This window comes from Garra rufa, chromosome 5, assembly GCF_049309525.1.
Source record: "Garra rufa chromosome 5, GarRuf1.0, whole genome shotgun sequence".
In the NCBI taxonomy this organism is placed as follows: Eukaryota; Metazoa; Chordata; class Actinopteri; order Cypriniformes; family Cyprinidae; genus Garra; species Garra rufa.
In genome coordinates, this window is record NC_133365.1 from 27,605,208 (window position 1) to 27,628,261 (window position 23,054).

The window sequence follows — 23,054 nt, forward strand, 5'->3', positions numbered from 1 at the left end:
TCAGTAACCCTCTTTTATCCTCAAAAAAGGAGAGCGAAAGAGGGCAGACTCAGAGTTGGGTTCGGGCGGAGGGACCGCCATTATTGGGAGGCTTGGACAACCACTTTCACCCTCACGCACAATGTATATATAGCTTAACGTTTAAAGACATGCGTAGCCCAGATTGCTCGTGATTTGGCTACGAAAAACTGGATGTTGTATCTCAGTGTAAAGGCATCGCTGCATGCCGTCTGCACACGGTGAAATCAGCATTTTATGGCCACAACAAAGGGCATTATAATTGATCAAAACCAACGTGCTCAGGCCGGAGGAAGACATTAAAACAAGCCTTTTTCTGCACGGAAACGACTGGCCTCCAAGAAAGGACATTTCTTTGTTTGGATATGTTTAGCCGTCGGTGGATTTTCACAGCCGTTTCTATGCGAACGCGAGATCAGTAAGTTGCGCCTGACAAAAATATCCCTTGGAAACGGCAAGTCTGTCAAGCCACAGTCAAACAACCCCCACGGAATTTAATGTCCTCGGCTTTTTACGTAGTCTTTTGTTTTCCTTTCTTTCTGGTTTCCAACAACACTGACCGAGCCGGTTGTAAGCCCCTTCGCGCTGGCCTGGCCGAGGGAAGAGCGATTGAGAAGGGAAAGGGAGGACGGAGAAAGGCGCTGGTATGTATGCGTGTATTATCCACGGTGTTTCGATAAAACAAGTACTAGCGAGCAAAGTAGACTGTGACACCTACGTGACAGATTAAAGTAGCCTATAAATCGAGTATCTTTAAATAACGAGCGGAGTAGCAGCACAGAAGGAAAATTGTATGTACAAATACAAGTGAGTGCTGTCTATTGTGCAGGCTGCGCCTTGGTTGCATTGAAAACGGATTTATCTTGCACTCTTGTAATCTCAGAATGTTATAAGTTGGCAGACTGTTTTTTCTCACGTGATGTGCACCTTAGTTGCTATGTAACGCTGCAGAATTGCAGAATACTTTATTTGTACAATAAACCAACGAAACAGATGAGTCGCGCTAATTTATTATAACCGCTTACTATGATTTAAGTACGCGAGGCAAATGTCACAGACAGTTGAGTGTGTCATTTTTGTTGCAGCACCACACAGACAGCTGAGCTGCTCATAGGAAGGCAGTTCTGAACCATGACATCCGCATTACGTAGCTTTCTTGCTTAGGCTATGCTGGGCCTAGGCTTTGGAGTGAAATCCTTAAGCAGTTGCTTTCTTTAGGGTTCAGAACTTAAGATGTGCATTTTGCTTAAAGAGTGCGCCGTGGGATGTCTTTATTTCGCCATACACTTACAACCACAGTGTTTGATTTATGATCAAGTTGTATATTTCTCAAGTACAGGGGAGTCACATCATAAGGTTGTGTCTTGGTGTGGCAGTTGAAGATGAGTCTAAACAGCTAGTTGACTCAGATATTATGTAGTACCAATCAAACAGCATTGTCACTAGCACTCACTTTGCACTACACCTAACCTGCCTGCGGATCACCTAGTTTGAGCTCTGTAGTCAGACAGGGTCTGTATTTGAGTTTTTAAGTCTACAACACCACTGCATTAGGATTCACAAGCAAAACATTTCCTATGTGGTACCATAACAATAAAAGTAAGCAGGAGTAATATTTCTGCTGTTGAGTGCATTATTCAGGAATAGCTCTGGAAATGTGAATAGCCAATAGTCATTTAAAAATGTTTTTTAATAAATTTGGCACAGCAGTAATTAAGTGATGAATAAAGTTTTTTTTTAAGTCTGTATTGTGCATTCTTCTCTTATTTATGACAGTGCACCTAACTACATATGTGCATTTGTTTTGCTGCAAAGTGAGAACAAGAATTGTTGTCAAAGCAGTCTTATTTCATATTATTTTTATATTCTTTTTTCAGTAGATTAAATAAATGATCACTAAATACATTCCATTTAAGATGTTAAAGGTGTCACTCATTTAATTTACAGTATACATACAGTTATACTGTTTTGCACAACTGCATACAGTATGTGACAAGGCCCTTAGATAAGTTGAACATATAAACATTTTGTGAGAACTTTTTCTCTTGTGTACACACTAGGTGAATTTAAGTATTTTCTGCCCACTCTTTACTATAATGAAAGGTAATTAGGCCTGGTGATGTCATGCTACAGAATGACAAAAAAAGGCTTCATGAAAGTAGCTCAGCAACTTAAATTTCGGTCTGTTTTTCAAATAAAGGTATCATATGGCTTTAGAAGACATGGAATATAGCCCATCACATTGTCCACTTATGATGCTTTTATGGTGCTTTTTGTCTTTTCTGAAGCTCAAAAGCTCTAGGCCACATTCATTGTAATTGCAAAACAGTAATCAACTACATTATTTAAAATTTTCTCCTTTGCATTTCATGGATAAAAGACAGCCATATGGGTTTGGAATTACATATAAGTAAGGAAATGAGGTACTGTGGGTGTGCTATTGTGTTGAAATAATACAGAAATGGTTAAAGAAAGAAATCATTAAATGCTGGTAATATTCTATTCAACAGTTCTTAGTAGTTTAAATGTGCTTACTATGTAAATGTAGGCTAACTGTTTGACCCTAACTGCTAAGTGCTACAGTTCACTGGAGAATAAGTAATCAACTTTACTGTTGTTTCAGATTTTCTGCATTTATTATATAATGCATTAGTATTTTGCATGTAGTATTGTGTAATCATACCATTATACAACCTGATCAATATCTACAAGCAGAATATCATGGAAACATGAATGAATGAATAAACAACCACATAGAAACACTTTACAAACCACTCAGAATGACCCTGGCAACGTTTAGGAATTCAGAGTTGAACACCAAATATATTTTTCTTTTACAGTGTATAGTTAACATTTACTTGAACTTTGAGATGTGAAGTGACTAGTTCAGACAACAGAAGACTTAATTCCTGCAAATGAAGTAATCAGGAATTTCCTAAGTCTTTAAATAGCAGCACTAGCTGAGGATAATAGTGGATTAATTACATGCTGGAATTATTGCTTATGTCTGCTGTGTGAGAAAGCACCATTATTAAATGGCCAACCTACATACTGTATGCAATATGTCTATTTAAATAACTATTTTAAGTGGTGTTTCGGAAATTTGATCGCTTTGAAAAACTAAACACATATTAGCAAGCAGTATATATTCAAACTAAAAGCACATCATGAAACCAAGTGTAAATAGATTGTGAATTATGATTTTGAAGGACTGTCAAGTGAACTATTCTGACTAGTTTTTAGTATTTACATAGTTGTGTAGGTTTGCTAGCATAGGAATCGACCAGTATCAATCTGATAATGGTAGAACTTGATACAAAAATTAGCTTTCTATTTTGATTGGAATTGTATTTCTTATCAATTTTTGTCTAGAATATTATATATTATTGAAGAAGTATTATTAGAAACATTGAAATGTATTAATGTATATTAAGGGGTATATTTTTATTATAATATCTGTGGGAATTCATAAAGTAGTTTAAAATTCTTTAAATGTTCCTTTTGGGCAAACAAAGCATGTGATTTTGCTGATAATTGGTTTGTTCTTTCTCCCTTTCTCCCTTTCTCATTTAGGCTAGCCACAATTCCTGCTTCTGCCTTCTTCGCATCTTCATGTCTCCACTCTTATCTCTGATTAGTACTCTCTAATATAGGCAGAACTACAAGCAGTTTTCTTGACCTGAAAGGATGATTGAAACATCAGAACTAAAGCCTCAGTTGTAAATCAAATACAGTTCCCTGACTTCAACATTTTATGGAAACGATTTAAAGAGTCTGCCTCTGTCAACCTTTGGGGCATGGCAAGATGAATGCCTGTGTACGATGATGATGGCTAAAAAGCAAGACTCCCGAATGCCTATCTACAACCTCGTTGTTGTTGGCCTTTCGGGAACCGAGAAGGAGAAAGGGCAATGTGGAGTTGGCAAATCATGCCTTTGTAACCGCTTTGTCCGCCCTAGTGCGGACGATTTCCATCTTGACCACACTTCTGTGCTGAGTACCAGTGACTTCGGTGGCCGGGTTGTCAACAATGACCATTTCCTGTTCTGGGGAGAGGTGGGGAGAGTTTTGGAAGATGGTGCAGACTGCAGGATGCATGTGGTTGAGCAGACCGAATTCATTGATGACCAGACGTTCCAGCCCCATCGCAGCACAGCCTTACAGCCCTACATCAAAAGAGCTGCCTCCACCAAACTGGCTTCTGCTGAAAAACTCATGTACTTCTGCACTGATCAGTTGGGACTGGAGCAAGACTTCGAACAGAAGCAAATGCCTGAAGGCAAATTGCAGGTGGATGGCTTTCTGCTTTGTGTTGATGTCAGTCGTGGTATGAACCGCAACTTTGATGATCAAATGAAGTTTGTCACCAACTTGTACAATCACTTAAGCAAGACAAAAAAGCCTATTGTGCTGGTCCTTACTAAGTGTGATGAGGGTGTGGAGCGATACATCAAGGACTCTCATACCTTTGCCATTACAAAAAAGAACTTGCAGGTTGTTGAGACGTCGGCACGGTCCAACGTCAATGTTGACTTGGCTTTCCTTACCTTGATACAGCTCATCGATAAGGGAAGAGGTAAGCCCAAGATCATACCTTACTTCGAGGCACTGAAACACCAGAGTCAACTAATTGCTTCAGCGAAAGACCGCTATGAGTGGTTAGTAAACCACATTGTGAAGAATCACAATGAAACATGGCCCAACGTTAGTCGACGAATGCAGACTTCACCTGAATACAAGGAGTATGTGTTTTTAGAAGGTACGGGTAAAGCTAAGAAGCTATTTCAACAACATATTCACCGGCTGAAACAGGAACACATTGAAAGGCGTCGCAAAGCATACTTGAGTGCTCTTCCACTCGCCTTGAGTAGCCTAGTGTCTGAGTTGGATGAAATTGAGCATTTGAGCTGGTCTGGGGTCCAGAAGGTCCTTGAGTCTAAAAAAGACTTTGATCATTGGTTTGTGGTACTGGACGATGCACCATGGGAGGACACGCCACATCTTGACAACATGGATGATGAGCGTATCCCCTTTGATGTGCTAGACACCACGGCTGCTGAAATAATCTTCGATGCACACCTTGAACACTTGCGCAATGAATGCAAGCGTGCCCAGATGCGTCATGAGTTCAAAGCAAAATTAGCATCTTCACCATTCGTTACTCCTGGCAAGCCTTGGGAGGAGGCCCGAAGCTTCATCATGAATGAAGACTTCTACCAGTGGCTTGAGGAGCCAGAATATTTGGACATTTACAACCGGCACCAGAAAGCAATCATAGACAGGGCAAAAGAGGATTTTCAAGAGCTTCTACTGGAGTACTCTGAGCTCTTCTATGAACTTGAGGTAGATGCCAAACCTAGTAAAGAGAAGATGGGAGCAATTCAAGAAGTGTTAGGTGAAGAACAACGCTTTAAGGCCCTTCAGAAATTACAAGCTGAAAGGGATGCTTTAGTGCTGAAACACATCCATTTTGTGTATCACCCTACGAAGGAAACATGTCCGAACTGCCCACACTGTGTTGACAACAAAATTGAGCAAATACTAGCTTTGTGCTTCCCTGCACAATACCCTTCCTTTGGAAAGTCCAATATGTTTGATGGAAAGGTAGATAGGATCAATCTTGTTATACTGGGCAAAGATGGTCTTGCAAGAGAATTAGCCAATGAGATTCGGGCATTGTGTACCAATGATGATCATTATATGCTTGAAGGTAGAATGTATGAGCTCGTCCTTCGACCCATTGAGGGTAATGTTAGACTTCCTGTTAATTCATTTCATACATCCACATTTATTCCCCATGGATGCCTGTGTTTGTACAATTCAAAAGAGTCCTTGTCATATGTTGTAGAGAGTATTGAGAAGTTGCGAGAGTCCACACTTGGCAGAAGGGACAACCATATGGCTCAGCTTCCCCTGTCAGTCTTATTAGTAACCAAAAGAGGTGTTGGAGGACTGGGTGACATTGGTGGCGAGACTGCTCAAGCGTTAATCTCACAGGGTCAGCAGGTAGCCATAAAACTGCAGTGTAACTACCTGGAACCTGCCTCCCCAGGCACTGGCTATGGGCGAAATGTGAATGAAAAGCAGATCAATCAGGTCTTGAAGGTTCTACTTGAAACAAGGAGGACTTCTACGTTTCGTAGCTGTTCTCCACCCGCACCTCCGCTGCCTCCATGTATTCGAGAATTACAGCAAGATCAGAGTCCAGAGGCTGAATTGCGTATCGTCATGTGCCTAATGTGTGGAGACTCCTATGACATTGATCAACTTCTTGCGCCATTCCTGCTTCCTCAGCATTGCAAGCCAACCTCTGCTCAGACAAGTGGCACTTCAGTGCTGCTGGAACAAACAATTGGCGGTCACAAGCATACAATTGAACTGTCTTTAATGTCATACCACGCCTCTTTTGCCACTCGTAAGAGTCGGCTGGTGCATGGCTACATCGCTGTATACTCGGCTAGCCGCAAGGCTTCTTTTGAAACCCTGTGTGCCTTTTTGTGTGAGGTTCAGGACATTGTCCCAGTTCAGCTGCTCGCAGTAGGGGAAACCCGGACAGAGCTTCTGGACTCTGAGTCTGCTCATGAGTTGTTAGTCCAAGGTGAAGAACTGGCCCGTGAACTTGAGGGACGGTTTTGCAGTATTGTCTGTGGCGCTGGAGGAGTTGTTGGAGGACTACACAAACTAGACCTGTTGGAACATTTTTTCACAGAGGTGTTAGAAAAAAGAACTATTGTTGAGGCTAGTCATATGTATGAAAACGTTGCAGAAGCCAGTAGCACAAATGAGAATGTGTACTCGCCACACTGTGGCTCCCCAAGCCCTGTCACAATGCTGTTAGACTCTGAGGAAGACATGGAAGCTTCCCCGCCTTACCATGATGGCACACTCACCTCACATGGTGGATTCAAATTGCCTGACCTGGACTCAGGTGACACGTTCTCTGTGATCTCTGACCTTAGCACCTTTGAGAACAAGCTAAATAATAAAGTTCCTCCACAAGTAAGACCCAAACCTAGTGTCACATTTGACCTTAGAAAACCAAATTTTAATCCATACGTGGATGCAGTCAGCCATCGGCGTTCCCTTACATCCAATGTGACGTGGCCTCTAGGAGGAGACTATGATCCTTCGGACTACGCTGAGCCAATGGATGCTGTCTCTAAACCCCGCCCCAGCTATGAGGACAGCATATATTCTGTGCCACATGACAGCACACAGGGCAAAATTATTACCATCCGCAATTCCAATCGGATCCACTCTAATGGAGGAGGCAATGGTTCAGACAGCGAAGGGGATGGCAGCTCGTTGGAGAGACGTCGCAAGTTCTCGGCAGCAAGGGTAAAGCCACGGCTGTACCGTGATCGTTCCAAACGTCTGGGGAAGTTCAGCAGTTTCCGCACTAGTTTCTCCATTGGAAGTGACGATGAGATTGGCACACTCTCAAGGTCAAAAGATGATGATGTTTCAGGACTGAAGGCAGACATACTCAATGAAGAAGGAGAAGATCCCAAAAAGAGGAACATACTGAAAAGTCTTCGCCGACCAGGCAAAGTAAGATTTATTTATTTATTTCCTTATTTTACATGGCTTTTAAAAAAAGTGTGCTCATCTCTTTTTAACATTGCGATATTTAGTTTAATTGCAGTTATTGGAGGCTTTATTAAAGGGATAGTTCACCCAAAAACAAAAATTGTGTCATTAATTACTCACCCTCATGTCGTTCTAAACCCGTAAGACCTTTGTTCTTCTTCTGAGCACAAATTAAGATATTTTTAAGCTTTCTGCATAGACAGCGATGCAACGGACACATTTAAGAGCCAGATAGGTAGTAAGGACATTGTTAAAATAGTCCATGTGACAGCAGTGGTTTAACCGTAATGTTATGAAGCTGGGCCTTGAACGTGGTAGTTGTGTTGCTGTCTATGTAGGGTAAGAAAGCTCCCAGGTTTTATCAAAAAATATCTTAATTTTTTGTGTTTCGAAGATGAATGAAGGTCTTACGGCTTTGGAACAACATGAAGGTGAGTAGTTAATGACAGAATTTTCATTATCCCTTTAAGGAGTCAAAACAATGCTAAGTGTCTTGTTTAATTGTCAAATAATCTGTATTTGTCTTGCTTGCAGAAAACAAGACCAAAGCCTCGTCATTCTATCTCTAAGCCTTTAGAGAGTACCTACTTTGGGGTGCCTCTGGTGAATGTGGTTTCCCTTGAAAGACCTATCCCAGTTTTCATTGACAAGTGTATTCGTTATATTGAGGCCACAGGTACATTTTCTGCTGCTGCTGCTGCTGTTTCCCAATCATACTCACCCCATAAGACTTGTACTTAGGGAACCATATAAGCTTATCATTATCACAGTGTCTGGTTAAAATTAGATGCTTAATGGGCTGTAGCTGTCATAAATCACACCACAGCATAGTTTTGCACATAGTTCACTTTTTTCTGACTGGGTTTCAGCTATGGTCTGACAATGGAGATTGTAGAACTATATTAATATAATTTTAGGTACATGTAAAAGTATATTAGACCTACATGTAGTAACAGTTTGTAGAATTATCTTCGACACAAGTATTCTGGCAGTGATTAGTACTTAATGTCTTAAAATGCTTACAATTAATCATAGAAAGGATATGTATATGAAGATGATCTTATTAAACAACTCTCTGTGTCTCAGGTTTGACAACAGAGGGTATCTACAGGGTAAGTGGGAATAAGGCGGAGATAGAGAGCATGCAGAGACAGTTCGAACAGGGTAAGTTCAAAGAGAATTTCGATAAAATTGTTGTGGTATGATGGTGGATTGTCTTTTGGTGGTAAGGCACGTATTGTTACGTATAGTATGTATGAGTGCATGTTGACAGGATGCACAAGCTTTTAATGTAAAATTAATTTAGTGTTTTGTGATTTCCACACACATATTGATGGATAAGTTGTACTGCTCTTGTTCTTCTATGATTCCTTTCTTTCTGTCCCTCACTTTGTTCATTTATAAACTTTTCATTCTTCTTAGACCATAATCTGGACCTTGTGGAGAAGGACTTCACTGTGAACACAGTTGCCGGAGCAATGAAAAGTTTCTTCTCTGAGCTGCCTGATCCTCTGGTTCCTTATGGCTCACAGGAGGAGCTGATAGAAGCTTTCAGTAAGATTTCACTTAGCATTCTTTTAACGCATATGTGAAGAATATAATATGGTAAATGCATCCTAGTGCTGGGCAGCATTATTAATTGAGAGGAGATCCCTGTTAGCTGTATCCACCTTTTTTTCCAATAAGAGAGGGCATGGCTATTTGTAAATTTTATGAGTCAGACTTCCAGTCCCATCCATGTCCAGCTATTTTTAGCTGTACAAAACAATTTGCTGCTTGATATTGCAAATTGGTATGTCTTAACATATTATGTTAATTTATTGTCTTAATTATGAGCACACTGGTTTGTAGTGCAAACAGTTTTACCATTTACTGCACATTGTTATTCTTGTTATTTCTCTATAATGGCTAATGAACCGGAAGTATCACCCATAGGCTTTCTTTCTTGTTGAAGAAAAAGGTGGATGATTGAAAAACTTTTAGAACTAATAATAACACACAATTCTTTAACTGGGCAAATAAACCAACTGTAAATGCCCATTAACAAAAGCAGAGAAGCTGAAGACAGACACAAAAGGGAGAAAATACTGTAGCAGGCAGATCACTGTTCACAGTGCGTGAAATATAGTAAGAAAGAGAGTTTCCTGAGAGAAACTATTTCAGAAAAATTTTGATGGTATTGATGGTATTTTCTTTTTATTTTACCTTAGTATAATGCATATAGGACTACATTTACACTATAATACTATACACTATAATTTATCATACGTTTTCATTATAAAACGCTATGGTTACACCTGTTGTTTACACTACTCCTGCATTTTCGACCCTCGAAAATAGAGACTTTGAAAATGCTGCAGACCCCGTTTTAGTTAGTGATGACGATGGCGTGACTGCCCACATTCGCTTTGCATATCCTTGATGAACATGTAAACAATACCTCATCCTCATTTGTTGCGTCTCATTTCGGAGGCTTATTTAAGAAAAGTAACCGTTAAAGTACACCCCACGGAATAACAGTCAATTTTATTACAGTTCTCTTAAATAAGACATGCAGAAAATAAGTAAATAAATAAGACGTATGCTATGCAGCCTGAATGGTCATGTGACATGCGTTTTCAGTTGTGTAGTGTGGACGGAGATTGTTTCTGAAACGCAGTGAAAATGCTAGTGTAGACTGTTTTAAAACGAAAATGCACTAGTGCATTCAGCCTGTCTACTGTTATTGTTTCTTTTGGATATTTTTTATGTAGCATAATATCACAAAGCTAAGGTCATACCATCCTGTTTTTGTTATAAATTGTGAAATTATAAATCTGATTTACATTAAAAACTGCATGTTTGTTCGGACCCTGATTAAAATGCAGTGGTTCTGCAACTGTTTTATGCAGTCTGATTAATATAAGAGCACAGTCAGGGAAAAAACGTGATAAAACTGTCAAACTACCAGAATCCTAAAAAAACATGATAGAGATTTTTGGTCAAACCGCTCAGCACTAATGCATCCTCTTGAATTCTAAAATAATACAGTGTTGCATGCAGAGAAAGCAAAGTTGGATGTTATGTCATCCATAACACCATGCCTGTCGAAGCTTGTGGAGTAATCAAGTTTTTAATTTTTTGCGTATAGAAATTAATGATCGAGAACAGAGGCTTCACACAATGAAGGACGTGTTAAGACGATTTCCCAGGGAGAATTTTGATGTCTTCAAATACGTAATGAGCCATCTAAACAAGTGAGTTCAAAAACCACCTGCAGTTGCTAACTATTGGAGATCAGTTAAAGGGAAGAGACATTAAATATACCTCATATACCTCTGTTTCTCTCTCAGGGTTAGTCAGTGGAACAGAGTCAACTTAATGACCAGCGAGAATCTCTCCATCTGTTTCTGGCCAACACTGATGCGGCCAGATTTCACCTCTATGGATGCCCTGACAGCCACGCGCACCTATCAGACAATCATCGAGACATTCATCCATCAGTGTGCTTTCTTCTTTTACAACCAGCCTCCTGCTGAGTCACCCACCGGCCCTTTTGGACCCCCTGGACCATTGGTGCCCTGCGGATTGCCCCCATCCCCCACAGCCGCCCCTTCTTATTGCCCTCCAACCCCACATTTTACCCCCCTTTTACAATCCCCACCACACTCTCCACCCCAGAGCCCACACACGGCCCCCGCAGAACCACAAACACTGTGAGATGGGGAAATTCACGTGGCCTGTTATTTAGTGAACTATACACACACAAACGCTTGCACACACACTTGCAATGCATGCTTACACATCAACATACATGCTCTGCACACACATCTAAATGCCTCTAAAACATGTAGCTTGTTTAGGTCAGTGTTGTATGTAAAAAAATGCTCTGAGCTCTCATGCTCAATGCTCAGTCCTGCAGAATTTAGTTTTAACCTGTTCTAACATACTCTAATTCAGGTGTGTTTGATTAGGGTTGTATCTAAACTCTTTGTAAGACTGAGCTCCCTAATCTACAGTTGTTAACACATATCACACACAAAATGAAGGTCTTTGCGCTTATGAACTCTTCAAAATTCTTTTTAAAGTGTGTAACCAACAAAGACTCCAATCGCCATGTCAGCACTGCCCTTCATGTAGTTTATTACAGAAGGGGGTTGGTGTTATTTTCTAGAGAGTGGAAATAGATGTTCTGATCGAGAAGGATACAAATGGTTTTGAAGGATTTTTCTGTTTTCTTCTTTCAGAAGGCAGTTACATTTCATTTTACAACAGTACCTGCTCTTTCTCTCTTTACGTCTCTATATGGATCTGTGGTATAGAGGACACTGTAGTCATGAAAACCATGAAGCACTTACTCGTTGTTCAGCCTTTCATCTTAAAAACATTTTGGGAGAATAATAGAATTAGCTTCACTTTTCTCTTTCTCTCTCTCTTTATTATCTTTATTTCAAGAAGATGAATGAATTCACTTTAGCTGCAACCATATTCACCACTTTGCCTGGCTGTTGTTTTCCACTCTACCATTATTGGTTTCTACCCCATGCCTATTTTATTTTTCATGAACTTTAAATGCACCATGGATTTTGGAGGATGTTTTTATTCCTTGCTTTAAAGACTCAAAGTTCTGACACCTGATAGGCTAGGTGATGTTGGTGAGGATTTGCTTTGCTGAGTGTCTCCTGTGGATCTTTGCTCATAAATTCACCTAATGGGAGCATACGTGCCCTTTCTTTGAAGGCTGGGATTTAAATGGCAGCGGTGTCACGTGGTTTTAGGGAATGCACTTCCAGTTAGTGCTGGCGTGGGGCTCAAGATCACTGAGACTGCAGATTTACTCTGACCTTAAACATTAGACTCTGAATCAGCAACTCACAACCCTCACACCTTAATTTTGGACTCCAGTTTTAAAAAATACATGAAGGCCTTTTACTGATGCCCAGTTTGACTGTTTTACGAACTACATTGTTTTTACTTAATAATCTAAAGCACTTTTTTGTCTTTTTATATAGACCTGTATTGTGAACTGCGACACTGAATAATGATTGGTTCCCATTTTTGCCATCGTGTTTAAAAGATCAACGGACCTCTTCAAGGTGAATGTAGAGTGGCCACACAGATTAAGCCTAATCCTGGACTAAAGTTCACTCTTGATGATTCTACATTCATTAGTATGTTTTTTTGGACCTCCTGTACAGCCTGAATTTTGACTAACATGGACCTTGAATCACCTTTTTTTTCTTTGTCATCTCCATGTTTCTGGATTGGAATGACACAGTTTGCCTGATCTGCTTCTACCATCTACATGTTCTGTCTAAACTCTTCTGGACAAATCCATGATGTATAAAAATACAATGATTCATCGAAAATGTAGATTGTATGTATATTACCTTATTTTGTTTTCTCTAAAACCACAAAGCTTCTGATGTGAAGGAAATTATTCCTAAATGTATTTTGCTTGAAATGCCACTTCCTATTTCTATCCAGCCAAGGTAGAAAAGCTGAAGTACCAAAGTAGTGCAATGTGGCTGATGAGGGTTCAACACCAGTTGTACATATTTGGATGACGGGTTGGGGATGAGTATATCAGATTCAACTCAAATACTTGACAAATAGCCCGTATGGCAAGTCTTTGATGATTAGATAACGCTTTCATTCATGATCCTCTTCATTCTGTGTATCTGCTGCTTTTCTACCAGGCTGAACAAAACTGAAAGAGTCCCAACTTTACTTGAAGTGTAATATTTTCCTTTCATATAGAGATTTCCAGCAAACTGCTGGAACACTCTAGAAATAGCAACTAGTCCAGATGTTGATACAGCCATCTCTGTGTGTTATACTTGTAAGAATGCATTTTCTCTTCAAGCTAATGTGATTAGTCCAGAAAATGATGGGTAACTGTGAAAGTTATCATAATGGTTAAAGATTTGAGGCCCTTTAAGAGTGCCACATAATGTTCTGTTAAGTAGAAGTGTTTGTAGGAGTAGAACTACTTTGGATTTGACTTTTGTTTTGGCTTTTACTTTCTCCTAAAAGTCTGAGTATGATAACTTGTTTATTCTATGTCCGTTGTTGCATTGTGTTAAAGCCAGAATATGGAATACTGGCAAAAAAAAAAGAAAAAAAAGATGAAGCCCTGATTCGTTGTGATGGCGCAACATTAGGAGTCATTTAAACAATCAAAATTGTGCGCCTCACAACACCTGACCTGCTGAGTTTACTAATAAACTTTCCCTAGAAACTTCTAAGTGACCATTAGTCAAAATTCTGGGTTGCATGTGACAGTTGTGGAAATTCTGATCTGACGCTTTGAAATGATCTATTTCATGATAATTTTCCATGTAAACACACATGAAATTTCTCACACTTTAAATATTGTAATTTTAACTTGGATTTATCAGAATGATTATGATAAAAGCCTCTACAGAATCTTTTATTTAATTTTCAGTTCACAAAAAAAAAAATAATGTAATCAGAATGAGTCTGAGTCAAATCAGTTGTATTGTCTGAATGCGAGATCAATGGTCAGTTCATAATAATTCAACAACTCTTGCTCTTTGTAAATGAATGTTCTGCTACCCTCTTGTGGCCATAAATTGATCAGCAGGTATATTTAATAAATATATGAGCGCATGAAAAAAATGTTTTCAAAAATCTGTAGAACAGCCCAGTTACGTGACTGAAAATGTAAATTAAAGAGAAAACCTGTTCATAGCTGTTTGATTTTTGTATGTGGGCTAGTTTGTGGGAGAGGGGTCTAGACACACACACACACACACACACCTACCGCATTGTTTTCATCCTTTTCCTGGTGCCTTTACTTTCTATTAATTGGCAGAGCAGCTCTTTCTGCTGTGAGTATTGGTTTATTTCTTTTCATGTTTGAGAAATGCAGCCGTTATGTTATAAAGTTTGAGAGAAAAAAGGTTTTAAGAAGGCATCTGAGATATTTAGCTGACAGTGTGGCTTTTTCATGTGGCTCAGATGGTGTTGTTTGTACCACTCAAATGAAGGACTTTTCAGAATTACTGTAAAAGTGCAAAACACACAGCCTTTTAGTTGACCGTAATTGAACCTGTTGTTTCTTTCATATATGAACAAAAGAAAAAAGTCCTGGTGCTTAGTCCCTTGCTGCTTATTTAATTTTTTATTATTATTATTATTATTATTATTATTATTATTATTAGATGGTGTTAGGCTAGTATAGTAGCATGCATGGTGACCGAATATCTACACAGGGAGGTTTTTGCTGGTTTCAGTATTTCAGAATATAAGTCTGATTAAAAATAAGTATTTAATTATGATGGAAAAAAACAGCAGAATGATCCTGTGATGAAGGAGGGTCAGGAGGGCTTTAAATAAATGAGAACAAACAATAAATCAATTTTGTTACATGAATGTTGTTCTCAATTTTTTGTGTTTCTCATTGAGTTCCCTTTAGATAATGAGCGACATATTTAATCAAAAATAGAGTAAAAACAGTAATATAGTGGAATGTTAGAATTTATATCCCACTGACCATAAACTTTTGAATGAGATTGTATTTATCTGTCTAAATAGATGATGCCACTGTACTACTGTTGAGTTCAAAAACAGGTCATGAAAACAGACTTCTCTGATTATTTGCCCTTACAAGAATATCTATTTAATATTTATAAACATCATTGTGACCCTGGACCACAAAACCAGTCATAAGGGTGAGTTTTATACAATTGAGATTTATACATTATCTGAAAGGTGAAAAATAAATAAGCTTTCCATTAATGTATGGTTTGTTTCGATAGGACAATATTTGGAGAGATACAACAATTTCAAAATCTGCAATCTGAGGGTGCAAAGAATTTAAAATATTGATAAAATCACCTTTAAAGTTGTCCAAATTAAGTTTCTAGCAATGCATACTTATCAAAAATTAGTTTTGATTATGGTCCAGGGAAAGAACTGAATTTGTAAAAAGTTGTAAGTATACTATTTTTAAAGAAGAGACCTTTTGGTACCTTTGGAATTTCATGTATATTCCACAACATTTATTGGGACATTGTTACACAGAATTAGAGATATAAGTTAATTTATTTTTTTAAAAGCTTGCATTCAGGAGATGTAAAAATTTTAAAAAGGCCTTCTATATAATTTCTAAAAGGACGTCACAATCTTGCAACTGCTAGTTTACAGTAACGAAGCCATATTGTTTTTTTGCCTTGTCCCTATAGTCAAAGGTGAGCCAAAATCTATTTTTATGACCATTTTCATATCTCTGACCCTCAGAATTAAACAAGCTGTTTTTGTCAATTGCTTTGCTGTCTATGCAGAGTGAGAAAGCTCTCAGATTTCTTAAAAAAATATCTTAATTTGTGTTCCGAAGACGAACAAAGGTTTTACGGGTTTGGAACGACAAGAGGGTGAGTAATTAATGACAGAATTTTCATTTTTGGGTGAACTATCCCTATAACCTGTCAAATAAAACGGAATTGTTTTCTCATTTAAATCAATGGAATTTTTAAATACCTTTAAATGATACAAAAACATCTGCATTTATTTGATAAAATTTTATTTTCTATGAAAAACAAATCAAGAGCATAAAGTCATTGGCAATTGTCACAGGACATGTGCAGGTTCTTTAGTTACAGTAGTGCTGCAGCTCAAAGATACTGCAGGGTTTGTGGCAACACTGCTCCACAATGCCTCTCTTCCTTATCACCTCGGCATGATCTTTAAATGCAAAGTCAGCCACCTCAGTTTCCTGGGCAGATTTTGGAGGAAGGAAACCTGAAAAAATACAACAATAGGGAAAGTCCTGACATTAGTCTAGTTTTATACTAGTATACAGCAAAGCCACATTTAAATTGTTGCTCTTCTTTGAAGTTCCCCAGTCCAATGGATAATGAATGCAGATAATCAGTTCAGACCCTCATTCATTGCCACATGGGTTAAAATATTTTTGAATTCTACACAAAATATCACGTCAAAATATCATGAGATACTGTAAATGCACTTTTTATGTTGTCCTAACATCTCTGACCCATATTAATGCACTTCTTTTCGAAGCTCCTCTACTATTAAACATAGTTTTCTTACCCATAAGAGGGTCAACATCTCTCTTGGAGTTGTAGAAGAATCCTGTTGGACCACAGACCAGATAGAGGGCATCGACCAGATGAGATCCACACAGGTGCTGTGGGGCCCCTGCGTTTGCGTTCACACTGGAGACGGCCAACAGGAACAGCAGAGCACCAGCCTGGAGCCACACTGCCATGGTCAAACTGACAGAAAAATATGCTCTTTTACTGATAAAACACATATCTACATTCTGCACCAGTAACCATAGCATTACAAGTTGATTTACCATCTTGTTGGTCACATACCTGTTCTTGAAGCGGAGGAAAAGGAATGAAAGAGAAGGTAGACGAGGGAAGGTTTGGGACAAAGAGCGTGTGCTTCTTACTTTTATACATGTGTTTCGGCAGGTTCAGCAGTCTTCGACTGAATCAGCGGACAAACACACTTGAACACTTTTAAGTCACTGTCCAATTACACAAGCCACATTAGCTGTGTTTGCCTAACCAATTCACTTTATCTCCTGAGTGCTACTATGCTCACAAAAGACAAACACATTCTGGTGCTCACCCAGGTCTAGTAGCCTGTGCTGACAATCTCAAGTGGGTTTTGGTTAATCGTTAATAATTGTTGAGAACAGAAATTTACACAAAATGACCTGATCATGCATCTGCTGGAAGGTGACAGCTGGTGGCCTTTATCTGGAAGGATTGTGAGTGAAACAGCAGAATGTCTCTGGGTATCTCACTCTCGAGAAAATGGGATTAGATGTCTCATTAGTCATTGGTAATGTTTGTGACGTCTTCTCTGTGACGTTTTCTGGCAATGAAGATTTGTTATCCATAACGTAATGGGTATGTTTTTGAAAGATCTGATGGGAAATTATTACATACTTTCATAATGTTCTTTCAGAAGGCAGTACACAACAGTACCTGCTCTTTCTCTCTTTACGTCTCTCTATGGATTTGTGGTATAGAGGACACTGTAGTCATGAAAACCATGAAACACTTACTCGTTGTTCAGCCTTTCATCTTAAAAACATTTTGGGAGAATAAAAGAATTAGCTTCACTTTTCTCTCTCTCTCTCTCTCTCTTTCTCTCTCTCTCTCTCTCTCTCTCTCTCTCTTTTATTATCTTTATTTCAAGAAGATGAATGAATTCACTTTAGCTGCAACCATATTCACCACTTTGCCTGGCTGTTGTTTTCCACTCTACCATTATTGGTTTCTACCCCATGCCTATTTTAAGTTTTATGAACTTTAAATGCACCATGGATTTTGGAGGATGTTTTTATTCCTTGCTTTAAAGACTCAAAGTTCTGACACCTGATAGGCTAGGTGATGTTGGTGAGGATTTGCTTTGCTGATTGTCTCCTGTGGATCTTTGCTCATAAATTCACCTAATGGGAGCATACATTGTTGTACGTCCCAAGAATTGACACTATGACATCCACATGAGAACGTGATGTTTATCACCAGACTAGTTCCACCGAACCCCCCACGTTAACACAGCACCCGTAAGTGCTTGATACTAGGGCTGTGCAAAAATATCCATACATCTAACTATCGCGATAATTTCTTTTATGATAGTGTTTCGATAGTCCAACCTCAAGTATCGATCCAAGTTGTGCCAAACGACCTCCTCCTCCACTCCAGTAGATGTCGCTAACTCGCTATCAACAAAACACTAAGCAGTATGGTATCAGAAGTAAGCAAGAGTGAGCATGGCGGAAAATATAAATGCACCTCCAGCGTTTAGAGCTGACGTGTGGCTGCACTTTGGTTTTAACACTATACCAGGGAGTACTGAATTAGATTAAAAAAAAATGCCATTTGTAAGCTTTGCAAATCTATCTTAAAATATTCAGAAAACACTACGAACTTGCGTTATCACTTAACAAGACACCACGCAGATGAATTAGCGGCACTGCGACCTTAGCCGAAACCTATTGATTCAAGGCAAACTACACTGGATAACATCATCAACAAGCTTCCGTCTACCTCAACTCGCACAAGGAAGATAACGGAATCAGTTGTGCATTTCATTTGTAAGGATTTGCGGCCGTATAGTGTGGTTGAAAATGCCGGCTTCAGGCATATGGTGAATACTATGGAGCCGCGCTACGTGATCCCCACTGGCAGACACATAATGGACGCAGATGTGCCCACAATTTACGAAGAGGTAAAGATACATGTCAAAACATCGCTTGCCTCAGCAGAAACAGTGGCCCAGCTGATGTGCGATGCATGGACCGCCAGAGCAACCGAGTCGTATGTTACGATTACGTCACATTACATTTCAGATGAGTGGGAACTCGTTTCACGTGTTTTGCAGACACGAGCAATGCATGAGAGCCATACTGGCAGTGACATTGCAGAGTTACTGAAAACTGCATTGGAGGAATGGGACATAAAATGGAAGGACCCAGTTGTCGTAACAGACAACGCGTCAAACATGACCACAGCAGCACAGCTGGCCGGCATGTTGCATGTAAAATGTTTCGCGCATGCCATCAATTTAGCTTCACAGCGTGCACTGAAGCTCCCATCAGTCGCACGCTTACTTGGAAGAGTGAGATGCATAACCATTTTTTTTAGACGCAGCACTACAGCCAGCCACGTACTGCAGCAAAAACAAAAGCTACTACAGCTGCCCGAACACAAACTTATGACTGACGTGGTTACGAGGTGGAATAGTGCTTTTGACATGCTGCAGCGGTTTCTGGAGCAGCAGCCAGCTATTTGTGCAGCCCTCCTCTCAGGTGAAGTGAGGAAGACTGAGAAGGACCTCTGCACACTCAGTGATTCAGACATAACATCTGCAGAAGAAATTGTCAGCTCTCTGAAACCTATGAAGGTAGCTATGCTTGTCATGTCAGAGGAGAGCACCGCAACCCTATCACTTGTGGCACCACTGCTTGTACCAGCACCATGCAGTTTCTTTGTGTGTCAACTTCCTTAAAGGTGCAGCAACATCACTAAAGTTTGGGATGAACTTCCCTAGATAATTTGCCATTCCAAGGAAGCGCTGCAATGCTGGAACGTCCTTGGGAGCTGGCATCTCAGAGATTGCTTTTGTTTTTGTAGGGTCCGCCTTCAAGCCTTCGCTAGTAAAGATATGGCCTACATAGCTGACTTGGTCTAGACGGAATTTGCATTTGGCAGAGTTCAGTTTGAGCTTGACCTCGCGTGCTCGATTAAGTATTTCCCACTCATGAATATAGCGGCAGAGAACAAACCGAAAGTAAAACCGCAACCGCTACAGCGGAACTGCCGTCTGCCGTCATGCACGCACAACTGAGTCACACGCACATTGATAAACTACCCCCACAACCAATAAGGAATTTAGTACAGCCGCCCCCGGATTAGCATAGCTAATGTGTAGAAATATAAATTCCTTAGACCTTAACGTCTGTGTCCTCACTGTCTGGGAGCGCTGGGAGTTGAACTAGCTTTGCCACAGGACGAAGATACAGGCGATCCTTGATTCTGACCTTTGCTGACCTAATATGGCCATCTTCGCTGGGTACCAGACTCTCAATTGTACCGATGGGCCAGTGAGCCCGAGGCAGTTGTGGGTCCACCACCATTACTACAGCATCTTCCGTCAGATCCTGAGTCTCGCGCTGCCACTTAAGACGAGACTGAAGGTTCGGCAGGTAGTGTTGGGTAAAGTAACTACAGTCTGAGCATGGCGCCACCACCGCTTAGACAGAGGTTCTGGAGTGTAGACAACTTGGGGTATCGAAGCATCCTGCCGCCCCATGAGGAGGAAGTTAGGGGTGACTGGGTCTACATCTGCTACGTCAGATGAGACGTAGCCTAGTGGTTTGCTATTCAGGATACCCTCTATCTCAACTAGCACCGTGTGTAGGACGTCTTCTGGCAAAGGTTGATTTCCTGCGACAACCTGTAGGGCCGACTTCACAGATTTGATCTCACGTTCCCATGTGCCGCCAAAATGCGGTGCTGCAGGGGGATTCATCTTGAAAGTGATCTGCTGGTCTGCCAGCTGGTTCTGCAGTTCAGGTTCCATTTCCTTAAATGCCTGTTTCAGCTCTGTCTCTGCACCTCTGAAATTAGTCCCCTGGTCAGAGACAATCTCTGATGGAGTACCCCGTCGGGCTATGAAACGTCTCAGGGCAAGTAGGAAAGCATCTGCATCCAGACTGGCAAGGAGATCGAGGTGTATGCAACGGGTAGTCAAACATTTAAAGATCACCCCCCATCGTTTCTCTGACCAACGGCCGACTTTGACGGTAAATGGCCCAAAGCATTCGACACCCGTCGAGAAGAATGGTGGTTGATAGAGTCTTAGCCGAGCTAAGGGTAGGTCAGCCATAATGGGCACTGTTGGCTTACCCCTCCACCTCTGGCATTGCACGCACCCCTTCTGGTGTTTCTTCACCGCCTGTCTGCCTCTCAGAACCCAGTAGTACCGGCAGAGTTAAGCAAAAACTCTGTCCGGCCCTGGATGAAGTAGACACTCATCATAGTCTCGGATGAGTAACTTGGTAACAGCATGATGGGGGTCTAAAACTACTGGGTGAATCGCGGTTGGACTCGAGTCCTCCAGTCTTCGGAGCCGTCCTCCAACTTGAATCAAACCTAATGCCTGATCAAACTCTGGTGCTAGTGTGCTCAGACGACTAGAAAGGGGTACTGGCTTACCTGCTTTCAAAGCTTTAAATTCTAGTGGGAAGGATTCAGCTTGGGACTGACTTAAGATTAGCGATTCAGTGCTCCGATAATCAAGACTAGGTGTTTCTGCATCCAAAGCAGCCGCCCCATGAAGGGACTGGTAAGTTGCCTTAACCAAGGACTTCCAGGAGGTGAATTGAGCTGCATCAGGCATTTGCAGATTCCGGTCATCTATAGTTAGATCACAGAATACAGTCTTCCTGGTTTCTGAGGAATCATCTTGATTCTCCAAAGGAGGTGTAATTGGCCACTGATCTGGTGGTTCACGTATGAACTGAGGTCCCTGATTCCACCTAGTGGGACTCGCCAGCTCTATGAGTGTCTTTCCCTGGGTGATGTCGTCTGCCGGGTTACTTGCTGAGTCCACATACCTCCATGAATGCAGGTCAGTCAACTCCTGGATCTCAGCCACTCGAGTGCCGACAAAACTTTATATCGGCAAGACTCCGACTGAATCCAGGTCAAGACGGTAGTCGAGTCGTCCAGAGTGTGGTTGTCTCGATAGAAATGGTCAGCTCTTGCACTAGAAGCTTCGCAAGCTGGGCACCAGCCAAGGCGGCACAGAGTTCCAACCACGGCATTGTCAGTTGTCGCTTGGGGGCCACCCTTGACCTGGCCATCACAAAGGAGGTGTGAATTTCACCCTGATGCTCAATGAGCAGGTACGCTACTGCTCCATAGGCCACCCCGGCCGCATCACAGAAAATGTGCAAGCTGAATCTTGAGCCCTCCTCGTTGAAATGTGATGGGATGTAACAACATCGAAACATTACTTTGGCAAGGTTTGGCAGCTCCTGTTCCCAAGCTCTCCATCTCTCAAGAAGATTGGTGGGAAGGATTGGGTCATCCCAACCTCTTGGTTTAGCCCAGAGCCTCTGGACTAGAACTTTAGCCCTGGTGGTAAAGGGAGTGACAAACCCTAAAGGGTCATATTGGGATGCCAGGACTTTGTAGATGTGCCTCATTGTCGGGAGACACTCTGTTGTTGGGCGGTGCTTGTACCCCAGATGATCATCCAGGGGGAATTACTGGCCCACTGCCGGATTTCAAACCCTCCAGAGGCTAATACAAATCTCATCCTGTTGACCAACTGCCTAGCTTCATCCTCAGTGGGAAGACTCTGTAGGCAGTTGTCAACATAAAAGCACTGTTCTATTGACTGCCTTACTTCATCATCACCTGGCTGATGGTCCCTGAGATGCTTCTGAAGTGCGAAGGTCGCACAGCATGGGCTGCAAGTTGTTCCAAATGGTAAGACTTGTCATTGGTATACATCGGGCTGACCTTCTTTCCGCATGTTTCGCCAGATGAACCTCAGGAGAGGTTCGTCCTCCGGCAGGAGTCTTACCTGATGGAACATAGCACGTATGTCGCCGCTGATTGCGACCGCGTGCTGTCGGAATCGAATAAGGACTCCTAGTAATGAAGCACTAAGGCAAGGGCCAGGAAGGAGCTGCTGGTTGAGGGAGAGACCTTGATGAGCAAAGGAACAGTTGAAAACTAGTCTGTCCTTATTGTTGTGGTGGACAAGATGATGTGGGATAAACCATGATTCTTTGTCCGAATGTAGAAGCTCTAACGGGACCTTGACAACATATCCTGCATCCAAAAGCTTCTGAATCTCAGCCTCATAGACCTTGGCTTTCTCTGGATCCTTATCCAAGCGTTTTTCTGTGCTCCTGAGGTTGTGTAGAACATAATCTCTGGTACCCT

General features: G+C 41.0%; 2 protein-coding genes across 2 annotated transcripts; one reads left to right on the forward strand and one right to left on the reverse strand.

Moving 5' to 3' along the window:
* The first annotated feature begins 27 nt into the window (after positions 1–27).
* Positions 28–14,297, forward strand: arhgap35b (Rho GTPase activating protein 35b). The gene is made up of 7 exons (XM_073839840.1): positions 28–662; positions 3,592–7,569; positions 8,143–8,284; positions 8,695–8,772; positions 9,031–9,162; positions 10,739–10,844; positions 10,941–14,297. The coding sequence occupies exons 2-7, from the start codon at positions 3,841–3,843 to the stop codon at positions 11,305–11,307; spliced, it is 4,554 nt and encodes a 1,517-aa protein (XP_073695941.1). The 5' UTR covers positions 28–662; positions 3,592–3,840; the 3' UTR covers positions 11,308–14,297.
* A 1,882-nt stretch (positions 14,298–16,179) lies between these two features.
* Positions 16,180–16,842, reverse strand: ins (preproinsulin). The gene is made up of 2 exons (XM_073841082.1): positions 16,663–16,842; positions 16,180–16,353 (listed from the first exon to the last, which is right to left on the reverse strand). The coding sequence occupies exons 1-2, from the start codon at positions 16,838–16,840 to the stop codon at positions 16,205–16,207; spliced, it is 327 nt and encodes a 108-aa protein (XP_073697183.1). The 5' UTR covers positions 16,841–16,842; the 3' UTR covers positions 16,180–16,204.
* Positions 16,843–23,054: the final 6,212 nt, after the last annotated feature.